At 34.7% G+C, this 24,829-nt stretch overlaps 1 protein-coding gene across 2 annotated transcripts; it reads left to right on the forward strand.

The window, feature by feature from the left end:
• Positions 1-938: 938 nt before the first annotated feature.
• Positions 939-19,011, forward strand: TTC5 (Tetratricopeptide repeat protein 5; the record flags this gene model as incomplete). 2 transcript variants are annotated; one of them, XM_012939321.2, is made up of 8 exons in its annotated part: positions 939-1,638; positions 2,428-3,061; positions 3,668-4,024; positions 7,992-8,234; positions 9,024-9,500; positions 12,754-13,470; positions 15,549-15,686; positions 17,503-19,011. In XM_012939321.2, 6 exons carry the CDS (start codon positions 3,674-3,676, stop codon positions 17,920-17,922), a joined length of 2,346 nt encoding a protein of 781 aa, XP_012794775.1. In that variant the 3' UTR covers positions 17,923-19,011. The 2 variants fall into 2 exon arrangements, with proteins under 2 accessions (XP_012794775.1, XP_012794774.2); XM_012939320.3 differs by lacking the exons at positions 3,668-4,024; positions 7,992-8,234; positions 9,024-9,500; ... (1 more) ...; positions 15,549-15,686; positions 17,503-19,011 and having other exon boundaries at positions 1,602-1,638; positions 2,428-3,157.
• Between the last annotated feature and the right edge of the window lie 5,818 nt (positions 19,012-24,829).

A 24,829-nucleotide genomic window follows, 5' to 3' on the forward strand; every position in this document is an offset into this window, starting at 1 on the left:
GAATAAATTGAGTAGATACCAAGGGCGAGACTATAATTTATGGACGAACCTATTATACTTACAACATCAGATCTTGAACTTTGGCGCGAAAATCATTCATTCGATTAAATAGTGTCTTGGCATTTTACCTGATGTCATTTCGCGGTGAAAACCTATATCTGATTCTTAGCCCTAATTGCCAACTGTAAACAATAATCCTAAGTCCTCTCGCTGGTTTGTAACCCTCATTTAGCCGTAGTATGTGGGTGGAAATTCTCAAGGTCTCTTAAGCTTCACTCAAAGGTTGTCCACGAATTATAGTCTTACCGAAAATAAGTCATCACTTCTCGAATATTTATAAACTTGTCATTCAATACAGGCACAGGAGTAACAGAAGGGTCCATTTTAAAATAATTGTAAAATTTTAGAGGATCTATCACCAGGTAAATCGCTTACATAAAGTGGCTGTGCTACTTTCACGGAGATTTTAAGGAGTTGTGCCTTGTTGCAAGGAATTGCCAAAAATGCTCCTGTGACATGCCGTATGGATGTCTTTAGCGACTACCACTTATTATTCAGCATATATATACACGGTTCTCACAAGGAATTGAAAAAATATATATTGTAATACCTGTGTTGTTGGGAGTAAGGAAGTTTCTTGTTAGTAATTACAGAGGGTTGAACTAAGAATGCAAATAAATCGAATAATTTCGGATTGATATCTAGTGAAAAAAACACAATTTATGAAGAATGTTAAAACACAAGATAAGAATCCCACCCGAATTCTTATAAATGCAAAACCTGTGAAAAGACGGCATTTTTAGGATATTTCGCCTAAAAATTGTATGATTAAGGATTATTTCAGATCATTCTGTTGAAGACACATGGATCGACGCAATATGACTTTACTTTTGTTTTTGTGAATGATTAGCGTTTTGTTTTTTGTTTCTGAATGTAAACGTTTTTCGAATGGTACGTTACTTCGACTTGAAACTTAGTAACAGTGACCACTAGGAACATTTTGGAGATTTTGATGTTTCTAAAATAGGCCGTTATCTGAACGTGCCTTGATGTGTTAGGCTTTTCTGGAACCTTCGCTTCCATGATCTATGGGGTTTTACCTACGCAAAGTGTCACTCAGCCTTTTTCAAAATGGCATTAAATGAGATTTCATTGTTTTCAGTTACAGAGAAATTTAACGGAAAACTACAGTATTAACTCTGCAAAAACAGTCCGATTATAATTTTTTGGTGATAAATAATGTGTCGGTGTGCTTGTGTGACAGTAATTAATTTTGAACTATAGTTCAAGTTTTAGCTGTGATTAATAAATAACCTATGAAATACGTAAACATCTAATAACCAATAGTGAGTAGTTCAAAAGAATCGAGAAGAGTCTACAGAACGTGTTTATTGAGTAGAATTTAAGGCATTTTACTTTGATGATATTTCAAAACTTACCCAGTTATAGAGGAATCCAAACCACAGTCTCTCAGTTTGAATGTGAATGCCTTTACTATTAAATCACCATGTTAGTAATGCGAACTTATCAAAGTGAGATTGCAGTCGTTTCATGAAAATATCCTACATACAATTGGAAATTACAATGTAGTCACCACCGACATGTTTCCCCTGCCACATCTAATAAAGGTTCAATACAGTGAGTTAGATTATTTTTATAATGTGCCTTTACTCATAATATATCAATGCGTGTTCATTGAGAAAAACTGATCACTCCTAGACTATCAAAAACAGACCACGTTTCTGAGTTTAATATCGATTCTCAGCATCTTTTGGTAGTACTGGACAAGAAACTCGTCTGAAATGAATATGCAGTTTCTGTTAAGCCTAAGAATTGGATTCTCTACAGCATCTGACTAGACGCTAATTTCAACTTTGGCCAAAAATTCTTCAAACCTCAGCATTGATTAGTCACCTCTAGATATGAACAGTATTGTGGAAACAACTTCGGGTGTAAACTGTTCGTTCTCAAATGTGCTCAGTTCAGTGGAACCATTTTCGGTAAAGGTAAAGCAGGACTTTGGCCACAACACTTGACTCCTGCCTTTTTATTAGTTTCGTACCATGACGGTACTTAACTAACAGAAATCCGTCTGTTTCACTACACTTAAATTGATCTAAGAAACGTCCATGTTCACAGCTTCTCAAAGATGACAACTTCCGGAATGTTCGCTATAGCTTACCCCCAAGATTGGGTGGGGTAGTTATAGTGATTGTCAACAGATACAGGCCTATACTATGTTACTTGTTGTCGGCATCGTTTATTGTCTGTAATCTGCATTAATTTTGTGCAGGTGTACATGAAATTGTAATATCTTATTTCATCTGACTGTTTGAACATGTGAAGCATTTGTATAGTCATATTCAAATCGTGATACTTCCTTAAAGATATCACCGATTTCTTTATCTTTTGTGTTTTTCAACCTAGCTTTCAGAAATACCATGTTGGGACGTAAATTCTTCACGTTTTTTCTCCGTCCATTGCTTTATCGCATAACACGAAAATATGGGACACTCAGCGCAACAACCTGTTGCTTTATGTATCCGATAAAACTATCTCATATTTCTACTGAAACTATAATGACGAATTACCAATATATTGAATATCCCTTATTATCTTCATTACAATTACAAATAGACTCTACAATCAGTTTTATAAATCAACTTCTTAAAGAATTTCATACACTTCTAGTTAATTTAGAGCAAATTGCTATTCAATATGGTGAATTACAATTATCTTACATGAATTCAGACGAGCAAAATGATGAATTATTATTAGAGCTACGTTCACAGTGGTCTATACTTACGCATAAACTTGATAATATGGAAATAATTGTACGTTCTTCTGTAAATATTCTACAAAATTCATTAGAAACTGCATTTTTGTACGAAGAATATATTAAGACAACACCTACTAAACACAAACATTTACCCAATGAAACTTTATTAACACAAGCTGGATTAACTTTTCATACAATAGAAAAAGAATTTAATGATCTTAAAAGTAAACGAAGAGATATTGTTAAATTATGGTCAACCCAGATAGCTGAAAATATTAAACGGTTTGGTAATTCGTAAATAATCTTTATTTCCATTAATTTATTAATTTGTTTATGCCTGATTCTATTTTTTTGAAATAAAAAATAGATTAAATATAATTCTTTCTTTCTTTACTAATTTCTCATGTCGGGTGTGAATTTTTTTAAAACATGGTGCTGTTTAATTATTATATTACTATTTGAACTTTAGTAGTTGTGATTAATTAAAAGTTGTGGGTTGCTAATGTTCCACTCTCAATCTAAGGATTCATTTTATGGACAAAAATCACCCTCAGATTACAGTTTCCTGAGATCGGCTTCAGCCATTTTTGGTTAGGTGTTCAACTAATACATGGTTCTGTTTAATTGTGTAATGCATACATAGGATTTTTGATAATTGTTGAAATCTTGTCGCTAAATTATAGTTTTGGCCAATAATTTGTGTAGATCTTTTGGTATGAATATTACACTTTTAAAATCTATCGTGACAATTTTATAATTTTTTTCTTTTTAACATAATGATTTTAGTTACGAAAATAGCATAACTTATAAGATGGCGATCATTTGTTCAGTGTCCTTAATATTTTTCAGTTTGTTCAGTTTAGCCTTTTTTTGTCTACTTGTTGTTAGATTTCTATGATACAACTTGAAGCACTACCAAAGGTACAACAAAATCATCTTCAATGGGATGAAAGTATTTTGAACAAAATTAAATGTAGTGTTGATGGTTTATATGAGTTAAAAAATAAATTTTTAAATGAATGGGCTGATAAATTTGGTATATTAGACGATTCAGCAAGCGAAGTTTGGATGAAACCTGATAATATTCATTCAATGATTATGGAGTCTTGTGAATTGAATAAAAACAAGAATGAGATAACACAATCAAAATTTGAAGACACAATATCCATATTCAAAGAATATGAGTCAGTTTTTATGTATGCACCTGTACTAGACAAGGCGGAATTCTGTTATCAGTATGGTAAAGTGAGTTTTTGTCCTAAATGATGTGATAATGTTCTTTCAGTGATGACAAGCTATAAAACGGATTAAATCGTTATATCGAAGCAAATCACAGATGATACATATATGACCACAAAGACTGGTCAAAATCCAGTCCTGAATATCGACAACGGGTTAATTTGAACTCTTAGTAATAATGACATAAACATCATACCCATTGAACAATTTGGCTGCTATTTTGTTTCACTAGCTCAGTGGATAACGCGTTAGGCGTTTGAATTGGAAGATGTTGGGTTTGAGTCTCAATGTAAATATTGACACTGGGATATGGCTGGTACATTCAGCTATGATGATTCTCAAATAAGATAAAACACGCTTCCCCAATTCCACTGCTAACCACAATTAATCTATTCTCTGAAACATGATAGGATCAATGAAATATGATTGCACACGTTGAGTTCAAGAAAAAAAGGCAAAGAAAAGGCAATACCGTCAAAAAAGTATTGATTATAACATAAAACAACATACTGATATTCCTAGGATTGTGTCGAACATTCTTGGATCTATCTGCAATAAATTTATAGAATTGTCAGGTTAATTATTCTATATATATACAATATTCTAGTGTTGGAAACTACTAGCATTGAAGTCGTATTGTGAGTATGAACACTAAGACTAAAATCCATTTAACTGGTTAATTTCATGTGGGATTGAACAGATACGTTAGATTCTCACGTTAACCATTACTCAAATTACATTAAAATTGGGGTTACTTTAACTCAAGTCAGATAGTAGCTATCGTCAAAATCCAGGAAATGTGTTTTATCCCGTTTGAAATTCGTCACACCTGGATATACATATGTCCTAGTGTTGTTGGTGTTCACACTGAGACTATAAACAAGTGCCTTTCTTTTTAAGTGCCCAGTCATTATCCACTGAGATACTAAATGCATATAGCTACTAGCTTGTGCAACTAATGAGGTTCATTTGTGACGATTTCTGTTTTAACGTCGTTGATTGGATGATCGATTCTACTAGTATTAACTATCCAATTTTAGTAAAAACTTAGTGGTACATGGCAGTATCGAGACGATATGTTCAGAATACGCATATACCAGGTACTACTCAACCGTAGCTGTTATCTCGATGTAAAAGTTGAGCTCGCTTTTCTTGATGACTCGATTGAGTTATATTGTCTAGAACAAATGTTCATCTAGGTCCCACCGTGCCAGGTAGGTTGGTTAGAGGATGGTTAGACTAGGAGCAGCAACTTGAGGTCCGATAGCGAAGTTGTACTGCTGACTGTAGAGGGGTATGACATCGGTAAGATACTTTTCTTGGGAAAGCGGCATCTGCAACGATGGTGCCTTTTGACAACGGAAAGAAGAGATTGGAGAAGATCGACCCTAAGAATGTCAGAACTCACTCTACCTTACAGATTTCCGTCACTCCCGGTGGTAATGCCTTCTGAAGTGCGGAGCTAACACCAAAAACATCCCGCGGCCGCCTTCAAGCAGTTGTTTCTTGAATTATACAGTCACACATTAACGTTCATTGGATTAATTAGTTTGATTTTCGTTACTGTAAGCGGGCTAGGAACATTTAATTGTTAGTGTGTATATTAATCGTATACAGAACTGATTGTTCTGATTAAAATGCTATAGCTATTTTTTATTAAGCTGAGAAATTCGAATGTTAAGTTTTCTTACTAATAGGTAGTTTTGATAGAACAGTAAGAAGACGGAGTTAATCTGACCTCATTGTTCTATCGAAATTTATACAAGGGACTAATTCATTTAACAGGTAGTTTTAATCAGTGATCACAGTAATGGGAGTTCTTAATCACTGGATCTGAAGACCTTTTGCTTTAGAGACTACTGGAATGGAAGATAGTCAGTCAGTCAATTATCAGCAACGTAGAACCTAGGACATGTTCATCAATCCAAGTTATCATAGCATTTCAGCACAATAAGAGGTGATAATATCGAGATATTACCAAATTGTTAGAAGTAGGCATAGTATCAGTGATAGTAAAAACAATTGGATATATATAGTTCACAAAGAATGAATCCATGGAATGACACTTATAAAGTGATTTTCAAACTCAAAAATCTAAGAGAAGACAGAAAATGAATGGATATATGCTATTTTAACTGATTCTAAGACATTTTCTCCAACGACTTCAAATATTGCCAGTCTGGACCTATCGACAGTGCGCAGAATAACAATCAATCACTTCATGGACTGTTGCCACGTTTTGCTGTGGCCGTTCCTAGTCTTCTTTAGAATTAATACTTCTCTACTCCTACCAACATAGGTCGTTGATGTGTTTTTGCGGCAGTTGATGATACGTAATACACAGTTTATCTACCTTAATCCATGAATATTTACAACCTCAACTGACAGTATATATTATGAATTAAGTCCAACCTGACAATCTTTGCTTCACCTGTTGCGCCAATACGAACAATTCTGGGTCTTGTCATCTAAAGTATATGACTAAGGGTCATGGTAATCGTACGCATCCTAACCAGGTAGTTTGCATCTATCTACATGTCTCACTCCAACAATCAGTTTCTTTATGGACTGATGCAACGTCTTGACTTGGCTTACTCCTAGCTTTCTTCCTGATGAAATCGCCCGTCAAGATAGGCTGTGGTTAGTTGATTCCTAATTTCCTCCTTTATTTTGTTAATATGTAGGTTGTGACAACAATTACTTTCTTCTGAGGTTTCACACCGATTAAAATTAAAATAGTCAATGAAAACTTTCGTACCTCCATTAAAGTTTATCAGTTAAATACACTTTCATATAACAGACTGACCATAAACCATACTTTATTTTATGTGGACTAACAGTTTTCTACTTGACTATCAGAGATTTCGGAAAGCAGATCTATTGGAACCAGTGAAATGTTCATGCTTTTTTGACCATATTTTTTATTCATACGATTTCTAATTATTCAATATTTATTTATTAACTCAGTTCTATAGTAATATTGCAGTTAAAGAATACTCTAAATGTTTTATTTCCTAGCACAATTACACAAATTCAAATCCTTATATTATTTGTCAACTTAGTAACAACCTAGTAATAGTTCATTTGTATTGGTAGTTTGAGTCTTCCCACTGATGTTTAGGACTCCAGTTGATTGGTCTCTTTTTGGTGTGTATGCAACTTGTGCGGATTGCCTTGACTGATCAGTTGCAGTTCTAAACATCGATCCGAAGATTCGAACAACCAATATAAATGAACTAAACTTCACTTCATTGCATAAGCCAGTGGCTATCTGAACTTAGTAGCTAAGTGGGTAATTCGATGGCATTGGAAGCGAACGATATTGGCTTTGAATTCGAGAGTGAACATCAACTCTGGGGTACAGGTATATCCAGCTGACGAGTTTCAAATAAGAGGAAATGTTAGTCATAGATTTCATTTGTTGGCCACCATCCATCTCTGCTTACAACCTAGTAATAGTAGCGTCATAATTTAAAACACAAAGTTACAGTTGATTTTGATTCTTGTTAATGGTAGGCTTAATACTGAACATTGAAATAGTTTTAGATTATTAGGATGATTAGAACGCTAATCAACAGATGAACGTAATGATACTAATTCAGGAAGTAGTAACTACTTTTACAACCGGATAATTAACTCATAATCGCAAATGAACTGATGTTGAGGACAAGACTACTACTTAGTAGAATGAATTTTTTTCTTAATGAAATAATATACTTACACAAAAAATAATAAGTACTAAAAATCATGTGATTAGAGGTCATAAAGGGTTGGATAATGCTGATTTTGCAGGTCATTCATTCTCCAGTCAATTAGGATGTAAATGTGTTAGGTGAAAGTTTTGTTATGTCACTTTATAGTATCCAGCTCATGAGTAACACGTGAACAACATTAGTTTTATGTCACCTAATCTCTAATTCTGTTTTTTTTTTAACATTTTCTTTTTTTAATCAAAACACATGTGTGTACTTAGGCTTTCAATGCGATTGATTCAGATTTGTATGCTGGTAACATTAGTAGTCTTCATGATATGACTGGTGATGATGATAATGATACTGTCAATGATTTCACGAGTCCAGCAGTTCAGTGGTTAACTAAAGCTTTAAAATTTAATCCACAACATTTAGAAGCATGGTGTGAATTAGGTGATTCATGTTGGCGACAAGGTGATCCTTGCCAAGCTGCAGATCATTTTCGACAAGCATTAAAAATAGATGTATGTTTTATTTACTGTTCGTTAAGTTGTTTTAATATACTTTGATTTCTCATTGAAACTTATGTAGTACTACCTAATTTTTTTAGTATGTACTGGACAATTAACTTGTTAGTATACAGTTTGATCTAAGCTATAAAACTCAACAATCTCCACAATCCACTTGCACTAATTATGCTGCCCAATAATGACTGATTTCAAGACATAATCCTCATAATTGTAGTGAGAGGCCGTGGACAGAAGAGTTCACTTATATAGAATGTAAGGTAATTAGTCACCCATTAATTGGACTGGGAGATGAGCATTATCGTGAGTCGACTGGAGTTACGCGAGTAAACAAACCACTGGATGCCTCATTTTTCTACAGATTAAGCGATCTTCTTGAGACATCAAGGTCCAGACTTCGATTCTCAGTGGTATGTTCGTGGTTACTTTTGAAGAGAGTGTATCAACTAGGACGAGATATCCGACCGGTAATTCCTGGTTTTCAATAGCTGTCTAAGTTTAGTTCATGTTGTAAGCCATAAAATAATTTATTATTACCATGCTTTTGTCACAGTAGATTAGTAATGGTTAATGATAGTTTCATGACCGATGTTTTCTAACTGCACCTTTTATCATTGAGGTTGTATCATTCACTGGGTTGTTTTGGGTGTTAATGATTTTCAATATGATTATAGCATTTCGAGTCACAAGAATTACATTAAAAATACTTGAATACTAGTTTAAATGATTTTTATCCCGGTTCAGTCAATAAATTGTTTAATTAATTTTTATTTTTGCTATCTCTAGCCAAAATATGTAAAGGCACTTTGTAATTTGTCAATGGTATTACGTCAACCACCTAATACTACTACTAATATTAGTGAAAATATTGATGATATATCATCATATGAATCTGATAAAACTAAATCTCTCTCCTCCTCACCATCATCGTCAGATACACCGATGAAATGCTCCATTTTTCATCAATCTGTTGATTTAGCTCATCAAGCAGTTAGTCAACAGCCTACAAATGGTTATGCATGGTCTATACTAGGCAATGCATTACTAACTTTATTTTTTAAAAGTTTTAGTTCAACTATTACACCAACCACTGTTTCATCATATGACAAAAATTCATCAATCAATAAATCTCCACTGATCTCATCATCACCACAACTTATTATGACACGATGTATTGCTGCATACGCACAAGCTGTCAAAGATCGTTCAATTGCATTAGAGCCGAACTTTCATTATAATCGTGGTTTAGCTTGGCATTATCAGGTAAGGGCAAATAGTTCTGTTGTTTTTTTCCTTGTTTTCTTTTTTCTATCAGACGATATGAGATTTTTTTCTGTCGAGTTATGCATATGTTTTAATTGAAATTGGTTTAGGATGCGTTGTCTTACCATGTATTTGTTTATTACTGGGTTGTTTGGGTAATCACAATATATGTTTGTATATGTGTGTATGTTTTGGACTGTTGAACATAATACTAGTGAATCACGAATTCAGCTCTCGATTTATCTGCCGACGTTAAAACATTCATACAATATTATTATTACTAGTCTTCATGCAATAGAGCACAATTCTAACGCCCTGTATGCGATTACGTACAGCGCTGTTAAAAGTTACATTCAATTCTACTGTTAGATGACTAAAGTAAATACGGAACACAGGCTGATATTAAAACTATTATGGTTTTTCTCCTTTATCCCTAACGGTAAATTTTGATAACACGACTGTAAATATTGATTGGCTTAAGTGTAATAGAAATGTATCATCATTATGTTCAGATGCACATTTTTTTGTCTCTATTTATGTAAAGATGTAGTATGTTGAGAAATAAATCATCTCTGGTTGTTACCACATTTGAAATTGGATCCAAACTAATAACAATGTGATTGCTAGAGCTTATTGTTATTGCAAAAGCTAATCATTAGATAGATTATTGGCTTTTGTATCCATCTTTAAACAACAATAGTAACTAATTACATCATTTTGAAAGTATCAATACTATTGGATAACAGGTTTAAGGTGTACATGATTGGTAGTAGGGGAGGAAATGGATGGAAAATTGTTTTTATACTATATATGCGAGTGTGAATAATAAATGTAAACAACAGTTGGTTTTTGGTGTTATTCCAAAACTTAAATGTGATTATTTTCTAATGGGAAAATAAAAAAATATTAAAGGTAACCTTCATATTTAGAGATTAGGTGGATTAGTTCAAATTACCTTTTAAAAATGCCGGAATCCACTTTGATTTTTAGCTGGAAGCTTTACATTTAAATCACATTGATAGTAGCATACTCTACAAAGTGAAGTATCTTAAAATATAATACTCCAATAGGTAGGAAAATTAAATTTTCTTACGTTTCGTGATTTAGTGTAAGCCACTTCTATAGAGAATCAATGGACGAATTAAATTAACCCAAGTTTAAGTATGTTGGGACGGTTTTCGAGAAGCACGACGAAGCCTTCAGAGGCTTTAAAGGAGCCGAAGGGTTTCCACCTAATCAGAACCTGATGAATATGCCCCCAAATGCCCTGGTACGGCCGAGAGTGGGGAGAGTCCGCTCTCCCTCTCGAAATGCTCCCACACGGCCACGCGTATATAGCCTCTGCCAGGGAAGTCCTACTCATTGTGTTCTCGTGGCGGTGTTGTTTACGAAATTGAGAGGACGAAAAGCGAATGTTCGACGCTTTAACCGGGTTGGTGGACATGGAGAGTCCACCTAGGGTATTTGGAAAACCCTGATTCCAAACCAATGGTGCACATGGGCTCCAGTATCCTGAAGGAACAAATGGCGTATGAACCAACCGTTGGTCATCGGCTATCATGTGACTGCATCTTCTCACGATGCTCCACTGCCTTGTGGATCAGACCTTTAGGTCGAAGGCTCCGGGTGTGGCCCCCTAAGGAAACCACCTGCTTCGGTTTGGGCATCCGGGCAGTATCATAGCCCTCGCACATATCAACTGAGGTCTGTGTGGCGCATATGTAACTGGTTCCCCCTTGTGCCAGTATTTATGTGTTCCAATAAATAGAATAAATAAAATTCCTAGAATATCAGCGTGGTATGCTACGATTGGACGGTAGTAGAATTTGTCTTCTTGCGGAGTGGCTGGATTATAATGATGTTATAGCTGACGCTAATATCTATAAATACCTATGTTTTTCTGTACATTTTTGATTCTTACCCAACAACCACTTCTGCTTTCTTCTGTCTTCCGATTTGAGACTGTAAGAGGTTGTATACGTTAAAGTGTCGTTAGTTGTACATCATATTCTGTGTTAATCAAGTATAGAACGTAACAAAGTAGTGCTGTAATGAAGGAGAACACAGGTGAGGACAACGGAATTATATTTAGCACAAAATTACAGAGTTGGTGAAATAGAAAAACCATACTATAATACTTAGTTTGTAAAATATTCAATAATTGTCTCGAACTTCATTGTTATTGCATTCCCATACTAATTGCTTTCTATTCCTGCTCTTCCTTTCTTGATCTTCTCCATCTTCTACCGCCAGACATTACATTCCTGACTCGCACCATATACTACTTATATCAATATAAGTAGCACGCTCCACAGTGCAAAGGAACAAAACAAGAATAATTAGTACGATTACAAAACAGGTTTGACCAAGTCAACGTCATGTCACTCCGATCTATGTGACTTATGCGAGATATGCTTGTATATTGGTGTGTATTGATTAATTAAAAATTTAACATTTGTCGTGTGAAAGGATAGAATTGAATTTGTACGTATAATAAATGTGGGATGTTAATAGAATCAGACATGGTAGCTCGGACAGATCGTCTAAGTCGGATGGATATTTAGGCCTTCTTTTTCATTGAGGGTATTGGGATTTAGCAGTATATGAAAAGCTTCAGCTATTCACCTTCATTTGTAGTTGGAAAAGCCTTTTCGTATTATTTTGGTATTTTTAATATCAACTAGATGGTTATTGAAAATAGCATTCACTGCTACTACCTATATAATTTGGGGTTGTTTAATTTCTATAGGATTATTATGTCGTTTTTTTGTATATCTCAGATGTTCTTTCGCTCGGGTCAAAATTTCATATGATGACTCTTCAATACAGGAGGGATCACAATCGACACATCGTAAAGTGTAGACACAATTTTGTGTTAGTATAAAGGGAATCTTATTCTTTATACGAACTAAAGCATTTTTAAGAGTAATATGGTTGGAAATGATGGATTGGTAAGGAATTCCTGAAAATCAAAAGTAAGATGAAGGATAAACCCACCTTCACCATTATGGTTAATTCTGAGTTCTAACACTCAAGTTCTTTAACCACTGTTCGCGGTTATATTTCGGACCCCAACTAATTGGTCTATTTTTACCGACATGGCTCACATCAACGATCAAATGACTTGTATGCCAACTAAAATCAATCTAAGATGAATACAACTTATATGGAAAATTTTCACTAAAATATTCATTTAATTGATATGTAATGTTCTCCGTTTCAATCCTCGCTTTTTTTATTCCACATTTCATAGGATTTATTTGGACAAACATTGAAATGTTGGTTACAGGCTGTTTGTTTAGATCCAGGCTGGCCTGCTCCACAATATGGTATTAAACGTATTATTAAATTTGTTATGGAGTGGCATAAATTAATGGAACAATTCCACAAAAAACAATCAATCCATGTTCACTCTACAGAAATCAAATCAGATCAAACAGAATTATCATCTAGCACATTAAAGACAAGTTCCATTAATCACAAATCATCAATTGATAAACAACACCAACAAATGAATAATGAAGATGAGTTTATTTCACCTCTTAGTCCGTTAAAGAAATTGATGGTGACAACTGTGCTTGAAAGTAGCAATACAACGAATACGGATTCGTCTAGCAGTAATAATAATAATAATGATAATAATAACAGTAATAGTGTTGTCCTCGACCAATCAGATATAAGTCAAAACGTATCATCATTGAATCCCAAAGAGATATCAGCATTAAATCGTCTACTGGGACCTTATTGTCCATTTTCTGGCAATGATAAAAATAAGTCTGGATCAAATTTCCAAACAAAATGGAGTAACAGTGGTAGTAAGAAGAAAAAACACTTGAAAGCTTCTAAATATAGTAGTAAAAACAATAATAATAACGACACTTTAACCGATTCATCAAGGACTAATGACAGTCGGTTAAATTCATTGGCTAATTCACATTGTTTACAGTTTGCTCCATTCAGTAATTTACAAGTAATTATTCAACTTATCGTTATTATTTTTAATTTGTTTTGTTAATGTAAAACATTTTTGGTGAAAGAATACTTTACTGTGATAACCTTAAGGAGGACTCTTGTGGTGATCTTTGAAAGTGTCATCTGTTTTTAGCTAATCAGAGTGAAGGTGGTATAAGTGGATAATTTGTTACGTATTAACCGAAAAGTGGGTTAGGGTCAAAGTTTACAATTTGTTCCATCTTGGTATGGGACTCCTCAGCAGTTCCATACTAGGACGAAACGGCCGTCTAGAACCTCCAGATTTTCAAGGATGCTCTAACATTAATCGGTTCATGATCCCAATTAAAAATTGAAAACCCTCATGCTAATTCTTAACACGTAACTTCTAACTCTAAATCTTAATCCTAATTTGTCGTAATAATTTATAACCCTCTTTCGACCCTAATATGTGGTTGTGTCGGCTTACGGGTCGTCTACAAATTATAATCTCATCATAAAATTTATAATGTTATATGAGATAGCATAGTAAAAGCCAGTCATTACCTTCCCGATTTTTAACAAAACTTAAGACCAACAAGATGTCGGAAAAAATGAGTTCAAGAATTATATATCATTTTATTTGTTTATTAGATATTTGTGTCAAATGCCGTAGCACTTAGTTTTCAGTAGATCCTGTTCGTATCTCGACATTTGATAATTAACATTTACCGTAGGCTGAATGAACAAATATCAAGACAGTTCTACTGTATGAGGCGGAAACCTGGAGAACTACGAAAGCCATCATCCAGAAGATACAGGTGTTTACTAACTGTTATCTACGCAAAATACTTCGGATCCGTTGGCCGGACACTATTAGCAACAACCAACTGTGGAAAAGAACAAACCAGATCCCAGCGGAGGAAAAAATCAGGAAGAAGCTCTGGAAGTGGATAGGACACACATTGAGGAAAGCACCCAACTGCGTCACAAGGCAAGCTCTTACTTGGAACCTTCAAGGTGAAAGGAGGAGAGGAAGACCAAAGAACACATTACGTCGAGAAATGGAGATAGACATGAGAAAAATGATTGAGAATTGGATGGAACTAGAAAATAATGCCCAGTAGAGAGTGGGTTGGAGAATGCTGGTCGGCGGCCTATGCTCGATTGGGAGTAACAGGCGTAAGTAAGTAAGTAAGTAGGCTGAACTGAACAAATTGCAAAAAATATTAGGACTCTTAGCAAATAACCCATTACTGTGTTTTAGACATAAATCAATAACAAAGTGGCTAATATTTTGTTATTGTGATCCATGAATATGTGATTTCAAAGCTGAGTAATTGAACACTTGCAATTCGGTTATATGAAATGATAAAAAATAGTGATTTGCCATGTTTTATGTTATGTCTCTAAAAAAATATATTTCTTTTTGGCTCAGCATCAGCACTAAGATGTATACATCTCCGTAGTTTGTCTTTATACAATATGAAACCAATTCGTGATACAACTCATTATTCATGTCACTCAGTCATACCGAATGTAGAAGCTGATACATGTATGCACCGGTTCAAGTTGTGACACCTCATCAGCATAGCAAGATGAAATTGCCAAAGCGAATCCAAGAGTAGTGTAGGTAATTGAGAAGATTAGGCATCAAGGATACGATTAGAGAATAAAATATGAATTGATAGATTAAGAAAGGATTTTTGCACAAGGTTATTTAAAAATTTAGGATTAAAAGAAAAACAAAGAATAAATGCGCCTTCTACGCCATTACGAATGATTTCTAGTTATGTCAATTGAATTCTTTAATCATTGGTTGTCATCATCACGTGGATCGCAACCAAATAGTCTGTACTGACCTACATGAATCATTTCACTAGTGACTTTCTTTATGAATTGTTGCCACGTTTTGATTTGGCCTGCTTTTAACTTTCCTCCAGAATATTCCTATACCAGTCATCATCGCGCATCGAGATGGTGATTGTGCATACACAATACATATCACAATCATTTCAATTGATAACATCATTCGTATAATTTAATTACGTTCAATATTTTGTTTATTTTAGTTAGATTAATTTTTATTGAAAAGAACCACTTGTTTTACTTCTTTAGGTAGGATTCAACAAGAACACTGTATGCATTGGACGTGTATTTGCTGAATTACCTAATGATTCTGATTTAGCATTAAATTTACTTTTAATCGATCCATATGGTACCCCATTTGCTGTACGATTGTATAATGTTGGAAAAGTTAGTTTGTTGTTTTTTTAAGATAAGGGAATAATTAATAATACAAAGGATGATTAAAGTTGGATTGTGGTAGCTAACACTGGAATTCAATATACATTTAATCCAGTCAGTCAGCTACAACGTGGGACCAAGCACATATATGCATCGGTCCAAGTTGCCATACCTCATTAGTACAACAAGATGAACACCGAATTCATAGAATTAGTCACATCGATGGTAGTAATGTGTAGAAGAAAGAATTAGTTAATAGAAAGATATAAAGCAATTTTAATCTCACAGTTTAAGGGAAGACAGAGAGTGTATACACCTACGCCATTGTGGTTGATTCTGAGCCATGTCACCGAGAGTCTCCAACCATTGGTTACGATAGTCACGCTGTCCCCAACCAATTTTTGTGCATTTACCTACATGGCTCAGACTAGAAGTTAGTGACTTCAAGCACTGATACCATGTTTTGGTTTGGCCGCTCCTAACTATCTTCCAACCATTCCAAACACTAGTGAGCATTGCACGTCGTGGTAATCGGTGTTCAGGTATACGTATTTCCTGTTATCTAGAATCCATCAGCTGGATTGTGTTTATATCTCAGTGTGTTTATGTTCACATTGAAACTTAAACCTAGTACTTTTTTACTTCGAACACTGGCGTGTTATCCTTTGAACTATTGAGTCTAACTGGTATGGATTCTATTTGTAGGGGATTTTTGTTTGTGACCAGAAATGGCAGTATCGAGACAATCTTCTTAGGCTCTACACATGTCACTACAGACTGGACAGATACAAAAAATAGAACCATTGACCAACTGACTCAATCATACATCATTAAAATAGAACCAAGTTTGTTTTAAGATCTGTTGGTGGTTGTCAATTTCCGCTCGTCCACACTGGATGCCTACATCCTGGAGTACCTAAAAGCGAAACTGGGTTTGGAATGGTCTTACGGATCCGTAAATATGGCTCCAGTGTCAATCGAAAACTGCTTAAAGCTCTTTACACTCGTTTTTTTTCAGTAGTTTAAAATGTGTTGACTCAGGACAGGAAACCATGGGGCAAGGTTAGGTGTGTTACTTTTAAGTCTGAACTTTTCTGACCCTACTTCCCTTAGGAGAAGGTAGCTTTTCTTCAGATGTTGGTTGTTTGTTGGAAAAATTGTACTGCTTTCGCTCTTTGAAGTACAGTCAATAGTATGACTACGCTTTCATGCTTAGGATCTGTTATATTTTGGTCTTACTGTTCTGCGGCCTACCTGATTGGAGTTGTACGATCCTAAAGGAAGAATTGCTACAGTAAATGTGACTCGAATAGATCATCTTAACATGAAAGCCTGTCCGTCACATTTGGTTTCTAATTACGGTAGCAGAAACAAAGTTAACACAACTTTTAACTATTTGTTATAGAACAGATGTTTTGTTGAAGTTGAAAAATGAACACTTCATCAGGCAATCAGTTTTCGGTGTGTAGTTGTGTTGTGTAAAAACTAGATAGCTTCGTTGTGGAACGCTCGTAATTCTGAATAAAAACCATTGTCTCTTCCAATCAGAAGTGAACCGTTTGATTTTTCCATAATCATTAAATTAGTCTGTTTAGATGACCCTGTTTATGACTAAAAACAGTGTTCAATCAATCGTATAATCTGTGATCAATCAAATAGTTACGGCCCAAAGGAACATATAACTGACAAAAGTATTTATCTAAACTACGTGTTTTCTCTCTATCCTGAAATTGGCTGTTGAATAACATTTATATTCATATTGAATAAAATTCCATCCATCCAATGTTTTACACTTTGCTTTTCCCCTCTACAATTTTAATTTCAGGGTGTTGGACCAACTCGGAAAGACATCATTGCTATACCTCACCCGTTTGTTGAAGAAATTTTAATTGAAGGCTTCGTATTACATGCATGTCTAAATGCATTGTCAATTTTAGACAATCAATATCTATGTGATATGATAGAGAAGTTTTCATACCTTCGTACATCTACGGCGTCGACTACTACTACCACTACTACTGACAACGAATTAAGTAGTAGTGGTGGTAGCAATGTTAACTGTACAAAGTCTGAATCGAATGCTCAATCTTCTAATGAACCTACTATTAATCTTCCTAATCAATTAATGAATCTTCATATGCGCATCATACGTGTTCCATTGCCAAATTTTCTTGTAGTTAATGGTCAAACAGTTGGATCTAGTTGGACGGCTGCACCCGTTTTAAAAAATATTTTTTTTACTTGAATAAGATTAATAGTATGCATCGGTCTCGTTTATTACTGATTACTTTTCTGGATCTATTGCTTAACTGTATTGTTTTTTTTGATTTTGTCAAACCTTTCACTCTGAATTTATCGTTTTCACATGAGTTGACCATAGTGTGAATGTGTGTGTGTGTGTGTACATATTAATATACATGGTAGATTAGTGACAGCTTTAAACTTAAGTTTTCTGTTCATATATGCTCATAAGTGTGATATATAGGTGCTACTTGAAATAAATCATGTTTAATTCCACAGTTTATTGTCTTATCCAACCAGTTAGTTACAATTCATCGATCATTAGGTGGTAATCAATGTCATGTGTGTCAAGTCCTTCTGAGTGCAGATCGAATGCTATCGACCAAGTTGAGATGTGGCCACTAGTCAAGGTGACTCGACATTACGTACACTATGTTGAGATAAGATGGTGGTTGGAGGTAGTCAACAGGAAACCCTTGGCCCGAGTTTCGTGCTACTTGGCACTCGTCAGCAAGGTGCACCTGTAATCTTGAGGACTGGTGCTCCCTGACGGATTCGGCCCCGTGTCACCCAGCTTCACAGTCAGAGACGTTACCACTGAGCTATCTGGGCCGCACCCACCCCACTGTAGGACTGAGGTGTAATCACAATTGATAGATCACTGGGTGGTGATCAGTATCATGTATATCAAGTCTTTCTTAGTTAGTTATTGTAGCTTTTTTCTTCTACATAATTATTATGTATCACAATGGTTGAGATTTTTCACTCCATATACCTGTATATAATGGTTCGTGATTAATAAACAACTTTGGGCGTCTATATATCTCACTATGTATTAGTTACTAATTTGTGGTGGATATAAATGGTGGCTTATTGATATAGAATATTTAAAATCCTGTCCAATGGGTCATTAACCTTAGTAAATACATCGGAATAGCATTAATTAGACGTCATGCGAATGTTGTCTCCAATACCATAGTTTAGTAAGTATAGTTTTAACTATATACTAATACGGGGTGACGTTGCTAAATACCAACATTGTAGGTTGTTTACCTTTTAATTAGAAATTTTTGTTTCTAATTCACATTTCGATCAATGTTGCTATAAATGGTCTGTATAGTTCTATTGATCAGTTTAATTCACTGTCGGATCATTTATAGTGTATTATCCAACCATTTTTATTTATAAATTACGTTTGATTGGAGATGTATATACAAGAGTGCTTTTTTGTTTGACGATAATTATCCACCGTCACAAGCCAATTGTTATTTTCTGAGACTCCTGCGCTCGTTTCAATAAGATTTAAGGTTTTGAAATGGTGGGAGAAATCATCTTCGTTGTTCAGTGCAATATGTTCTATGTTATCGTGTCACTTGTCTTGGTCATATCATACACGTAGTGATTGGTTGGTTTGTGGTTCTGTTAATATGTTATGTTCTACTATCGTTCAGTTCAGATACAAAATCGCATTCTATACGTTTACTCACCTTTTTAGGTAAGTGAGAAGACTGAGAAATAACTAGGAAACTGTAGTCGGCAAATGAAATAAAATTTATATAAACCGTCGGTATACATCTCTTTTTCTCATAAATACATGGACATGTTGGCTGAAACCTTGAACCAGGTGCATAATCTGCTTAATGCAATAGCGCTCCAGGTTTGTATCCCCCCACTTACCTTTTGACCTTGATATGGCATGTGAATACAGGCAGATACTCATATGCCTTATTGTTATGCAAATTAAAACTAAGCTGACTATCTGTTTGATTTGACTGTTTAAAGTTAAGTTTGCCCAATAACAACTATTGTTTACTCATAAAAATACACGTATTCGATCATTGAGTTTTGCTTCTACTATTTTTAGTATGTTCCTACATTTTGTGCCGACTACAGTGATATATTAGGAATAATTATTTAAGAGTTAAATTTTTTTAAACAAAGTGGGAATTATCAGTATAGGGGTTGTGGAGATTATTAAGTTTCTAATTGGGATCATGAACTGATTGATGCTAGACAACCATTGAAAACCTGGAAGCACTGGACTGCCGTTTCGTCCCATTGTGGGACTCCTCAGCAGTGCGCATCCACAATCCCGCTCGGGAGATTCGAACCCAGGCCTTTTTGTCACGCGCGCGAACGCTTAACCTACTGGATCACTGAGTCGACATCCAATGGTGTTAATGTCTAACCTCAACCAATATACGAAATTGCACGACCATCTTCCATTGTACTGAGGTAGATACCTGTCTCTGCCGACACAGATTAGCTCCACTGGTCACGACTTTGTTGGGAAGTGTACTATTTTTTCCTCAAATAAACCTTTTATTGAAAGACTGTAACTCGATAATTTAGCTGTTCCAATACCTATTACGATTGGGTATATCTCGGTATTATTTGTATTTATCTTCGTGGTGTAAATGTATTTAACCGATGAACTGAAATAATGACTAAAGACCTGAGGCGAAATGGATTGTAAATCGATCCCAGTCTTCACTGATATGTCTCATTCTCTAATTTCGCTCTTTCTTCGAAATTATATATATATTACTATAGCACACTTGGTATGCGGTTATCTATAGAATATAGAACTCTCTTTTAGTCCTATTCAGCACAAGTCGGTTAAATATCACTGTTGATGTTCACTTAGGGACTTGAATTCAATCAGTTATAAGCAACGTAAAAGCTGGGCACATATATACATTGGTTAACTTTTTGATGCAGTTTTGTTCTCTGAGCTGGATGGTTTGGTCGTTCTTTTGAACGACATCAACAGCACAAACTTCAGACTAACATTTTCACACCAATTATCAGCACAATTTGATAAAACTATCAATAAAAATGTTTTATTCTACCGTGATATTCCAACTATCATCAAAAGCATGAGTAAGGTGATTATGTCATTTTTTTGGTAAAGTAACAGGTTCTATTTTGAATTGTTAGTTACATAGCCCATTATTCGTGGAACAATACTGATACAGTGAGCAAACTAAACAAGTCATGTGATATACTAAGGACTCATGTGATGTCAAATACAATCGTAGATACGTTGTGGTGAGGGAATCATCTATCCATTTAGTCACGAGCTGCTCTTAGAGGTTCCTATGGAGATCAGTTTGTTTACTATTAAGTATCTATGTCTATTTGATAATAGTGTTCTGGATAGCTTTTGTACTTTTACTGTGTACGGTTGGACTAATCAGACGTTAGAGTGTGAATAGTTGCTTAATTGAATTACAAACAGTGATAATAATCTCTTTTCATTCTATATACAATTGAAATTATTAAAATTAAATCTCTCCACACATATCAAACTAACAGTAGGGCGATTTTATCAAATAACGTCTTCCTAGGATTAGTCACTTTGTAGCTTTTAGTAACTAACATTTAATCCAACCAGTATAAAAGCTTGAGAGTAAACGAAGGTGTTAAATTTATGGTAATTCTTTAAGGCCCCTTATTAATATTTGTGAATTTTTTTCCAACAAATTCCTTAACATAATGGAATTCCCCTCGTAATGTATTTCGAGGGTCTGAGTAATGTTTTTATTTCTTCTGGAAGATTACTGAAATCTTTGCTTGACAGGACTTTAATATCTAATTACTCGAACCCCTTTAGTGTTTCCCTTGAATGAAGTAAAACCGAAATGGAAACATATCTCTATCCTGTAAAGTTCGTCGAGCATGGATTGACATTTTTACCTCAATAGGTAAGATTAGTTTCCTAGAGAATAATTTTTTGGAGGATAGGTTTTAGATCTAGTTTATGGTACATCTTTGAAGTTAGATAAAAATTCACATCATTGCTTCTGTACAAGATCAGAATCATTTAATTATATGTCATGACTAATCGATTCAAATGTAACAGTTGGATTAGTTCTGTTAGCTTTCATCATCAACGTTCCAAGTTCTTACCGGTTCGTCAAAATGCATAATATACAACCTTATAAGTTGACTGGAATCGCCTTTCGAGTAAATCCACCTAATAAAACGTGAACAGATTTCCAATTTAGATAAACTTACATCCATTAATAATTACTTCAACTAATCGATAATGTTCAGCTCCAAATCATCTGTTGATTACCATTGCCAATATTATATCATAATACATTGGAAGGTTGTGTTTCACAAAATTGAGCTTTCGATTTTACAAACTAGAAAAACATTGGATTGAAAGGAAGTACTGAAAGTTACAGTACTATTATTGAGGTTACTATTCCAAGTTTCTTTGAAAGAATTACAAATGACGATTATTCGTAAACTTTTTTGGTAAGAAAAACCGTCACGTGATATAGGTAGAAGAAGATAAATGATAGGTAGAAGATAAATGCCATATACGAAGTGATTTAAGCAGAAATACGAGCGAAATGGAAATTTAGATGATATCAAATTCGAACACTGTGGGAAAGAACAAACCAGATTCCAGCGGAGGAAAAAATCAGGAAGAAGCTCTGGAAGTGGATAGGACACACATTGAGGAAAGCACCCAACTGCGTCACAAGGCAAGCTCTTACTTGGAACCTTCAAGGTGAAAGGAGGAGAGGAAGACCAAAGAACACATTACGTCGAGAAATGGAGATAGACATGAGAAAAATGATTGAGAATTGGATGGAACTAGAAAATAATGCCCAGTAGAGAGTGGGTTGGAGAATGCTGGTCGGCGGCCTATGCTCGATTGGGAGTAACAGGCGTAAGTAAGTAAGATTCGAACACAGAATAAAACTATGTTAATTTGCTACCTATGAGTTTGAATAGTTCTAAATATTAATATCCATAATTTGTTAAGTAATAAGGCCGGAATAAAAGTGATTACCTAATAGGTAATAGTAATGGACAATGACTAGGCCGTTACATCACATATCGATTAAAATTAGAATATATGTTTTTGTTATGCCGCAAAAACAAACAAAAGCGCTGATCACTTATACTCGTAACGAGGCACCTCGGCAGTTCTCACGATGCGAAAGTAAGAATACAAGATTGGCATAAATGAAGATTTATTAGCCCCAAAACACGAATCGAATCTAGTCTAAAATACACTGGTTTATATATTGATGGTACACCCATTTTGAGTAATAATTAGGATTAGATCACATACTCAGTTATAACAAATTACTTACTGAGCATAGTTCATGCCAACTGAATACAAGAATATCGTATATTATACAGAAGAGAATATCATGCTAGGAAACAATCAAATACTACACTAACTGATCCTCATATTGAATCAAAACGGATTTAATGTTGAATAAAACTCATAATGAGTAAATCAATTGAAAATTGACTTTCCTTTCCATCATATCACAATTATACAATAAAAATATACGTTTAGTATTGGTCCATAAAGGATCCCAAAGTTACCATTCATTATGTTTATCGGGTCGTAACAGTTTTGTTCATTACGGGAATTGAAATTATCGTTGTGTAGTGGTCCGTAGTTAACAAAATTAAATAAAACATCTGTTTAGTGTTTTACTGACATTTTAGCAGTTAATTAGCTTGAATATTCATATTTATGTATATGACATTTCAAACTGAAGGTTTATTATTCAAGAATAAGACTAGTCTTATGTCAAATATCTTCTTTTACAACAGATAGATATGAAAATGAAGTCAAAAAGGGATCATATCTCGTTATAATTGCGCTTAAGAATTCAATAATCATGAAGTATTACTGAGATTAGATAAAGAGAGCAAGTTGATTGATTAGTCTATTACCTCACATCATCTGTATGGGCTAAAACATATGTCAATCCATTGTCATCTTGAACGAACATAAGAATAAGTCAGAGGAAAGCTTATGATGAGCTAAAGAAGACATAAGATCAGATCAAGCGGTTATCGACTTGTCGTCAGAGCAACTTCTTTTGCTGTAGACTGGCCAGTTAGAGCTCATGTAACAGTTGAAATATATGACTAATGACATTGGATCATACAGTAAGAAGTCAGTCTCAGTTTTACCATCTTATTTATTTTCTATCTTACATTTTTCATGCTTCATTTTCATTTTGAACCACATTTCCCTCCTTTCATTTATTTACCATCATGTTCAGCTAATCTCAGAGTGTGGCTATTCGTATTAATTATAATGATCTACAACGATAATGTTGAATTTCATTTAATATTTTGAATAGAGTATAGTCTATTTTAAACAAAACCTTCAATATATTATAGATATATATATATGATCATAGAATAACGGTAGCTCAAAACATTTCAGAATTGTGACTTACATTACATTTGTGGAACAAGAATTACAGTTTAACCATAGTTCAGTCTTTTGAATGACGAACAAAATCTTAACTATACGAACAGTTACATTTCAAATACTTCCATATCATGTTTACATTAATTTCTCATATTTTGCACTAAAATTTAATATTGATTTTACAACAGTAAACTTCCTCTTAATTCTGTTTCTCTTTTTGTTTTAATTTCTGTTCAGTCCTGGATACTCACTGCCTTCTCATGACGGGGGTGTTGTTTACGAAAATGAGAGGACGGAAAGCGAATGTTCGGCGCTTTAACCGGATTCCAAACCAATGGTGCACATAAGCTCCAGGATCCTGCGGGAAAAAATGGCGTATGAACCAGTTGTTGGTCACCGGCTATTATGGGACTGCATCTCCTCACGATGCTCCATTGCCTTGTGGATCAGACCTTCAGGTCGAAGGCTCGGGGAGTGGCCCCCTAAGAAAACCACCTGCTTCGGTCTGGGCACCCGGACAGTATCCCAGCCCTCACACATATTGAATGAAATTTGTGTAGCGCATATGTATTTGGTGCCTCTTTGTAACAATATCTATGTGTTGAAATAAATAAATAATAAATTCATTTTCGTGAATATTTGTCAGTCGAATTCTTCAATTTGAACTATCGACCTAGCAACACAATATTTGTATATATATACACAA

This window comes from Schistosoma haematobium, chromosome 5 (genome assembly GCF_000699445.3).
Source record: "Schistosoma haematobium chromosome 5, whole genome shotgun sequence".
In the NCBI taxonomy this organism is placed as follows: Eukaryota; Metazoa; Platyhelminthes; class Trematoda; order Strigeidida; family Schistosomatidae; genus Schistosoma; species Schistosoma haematobium.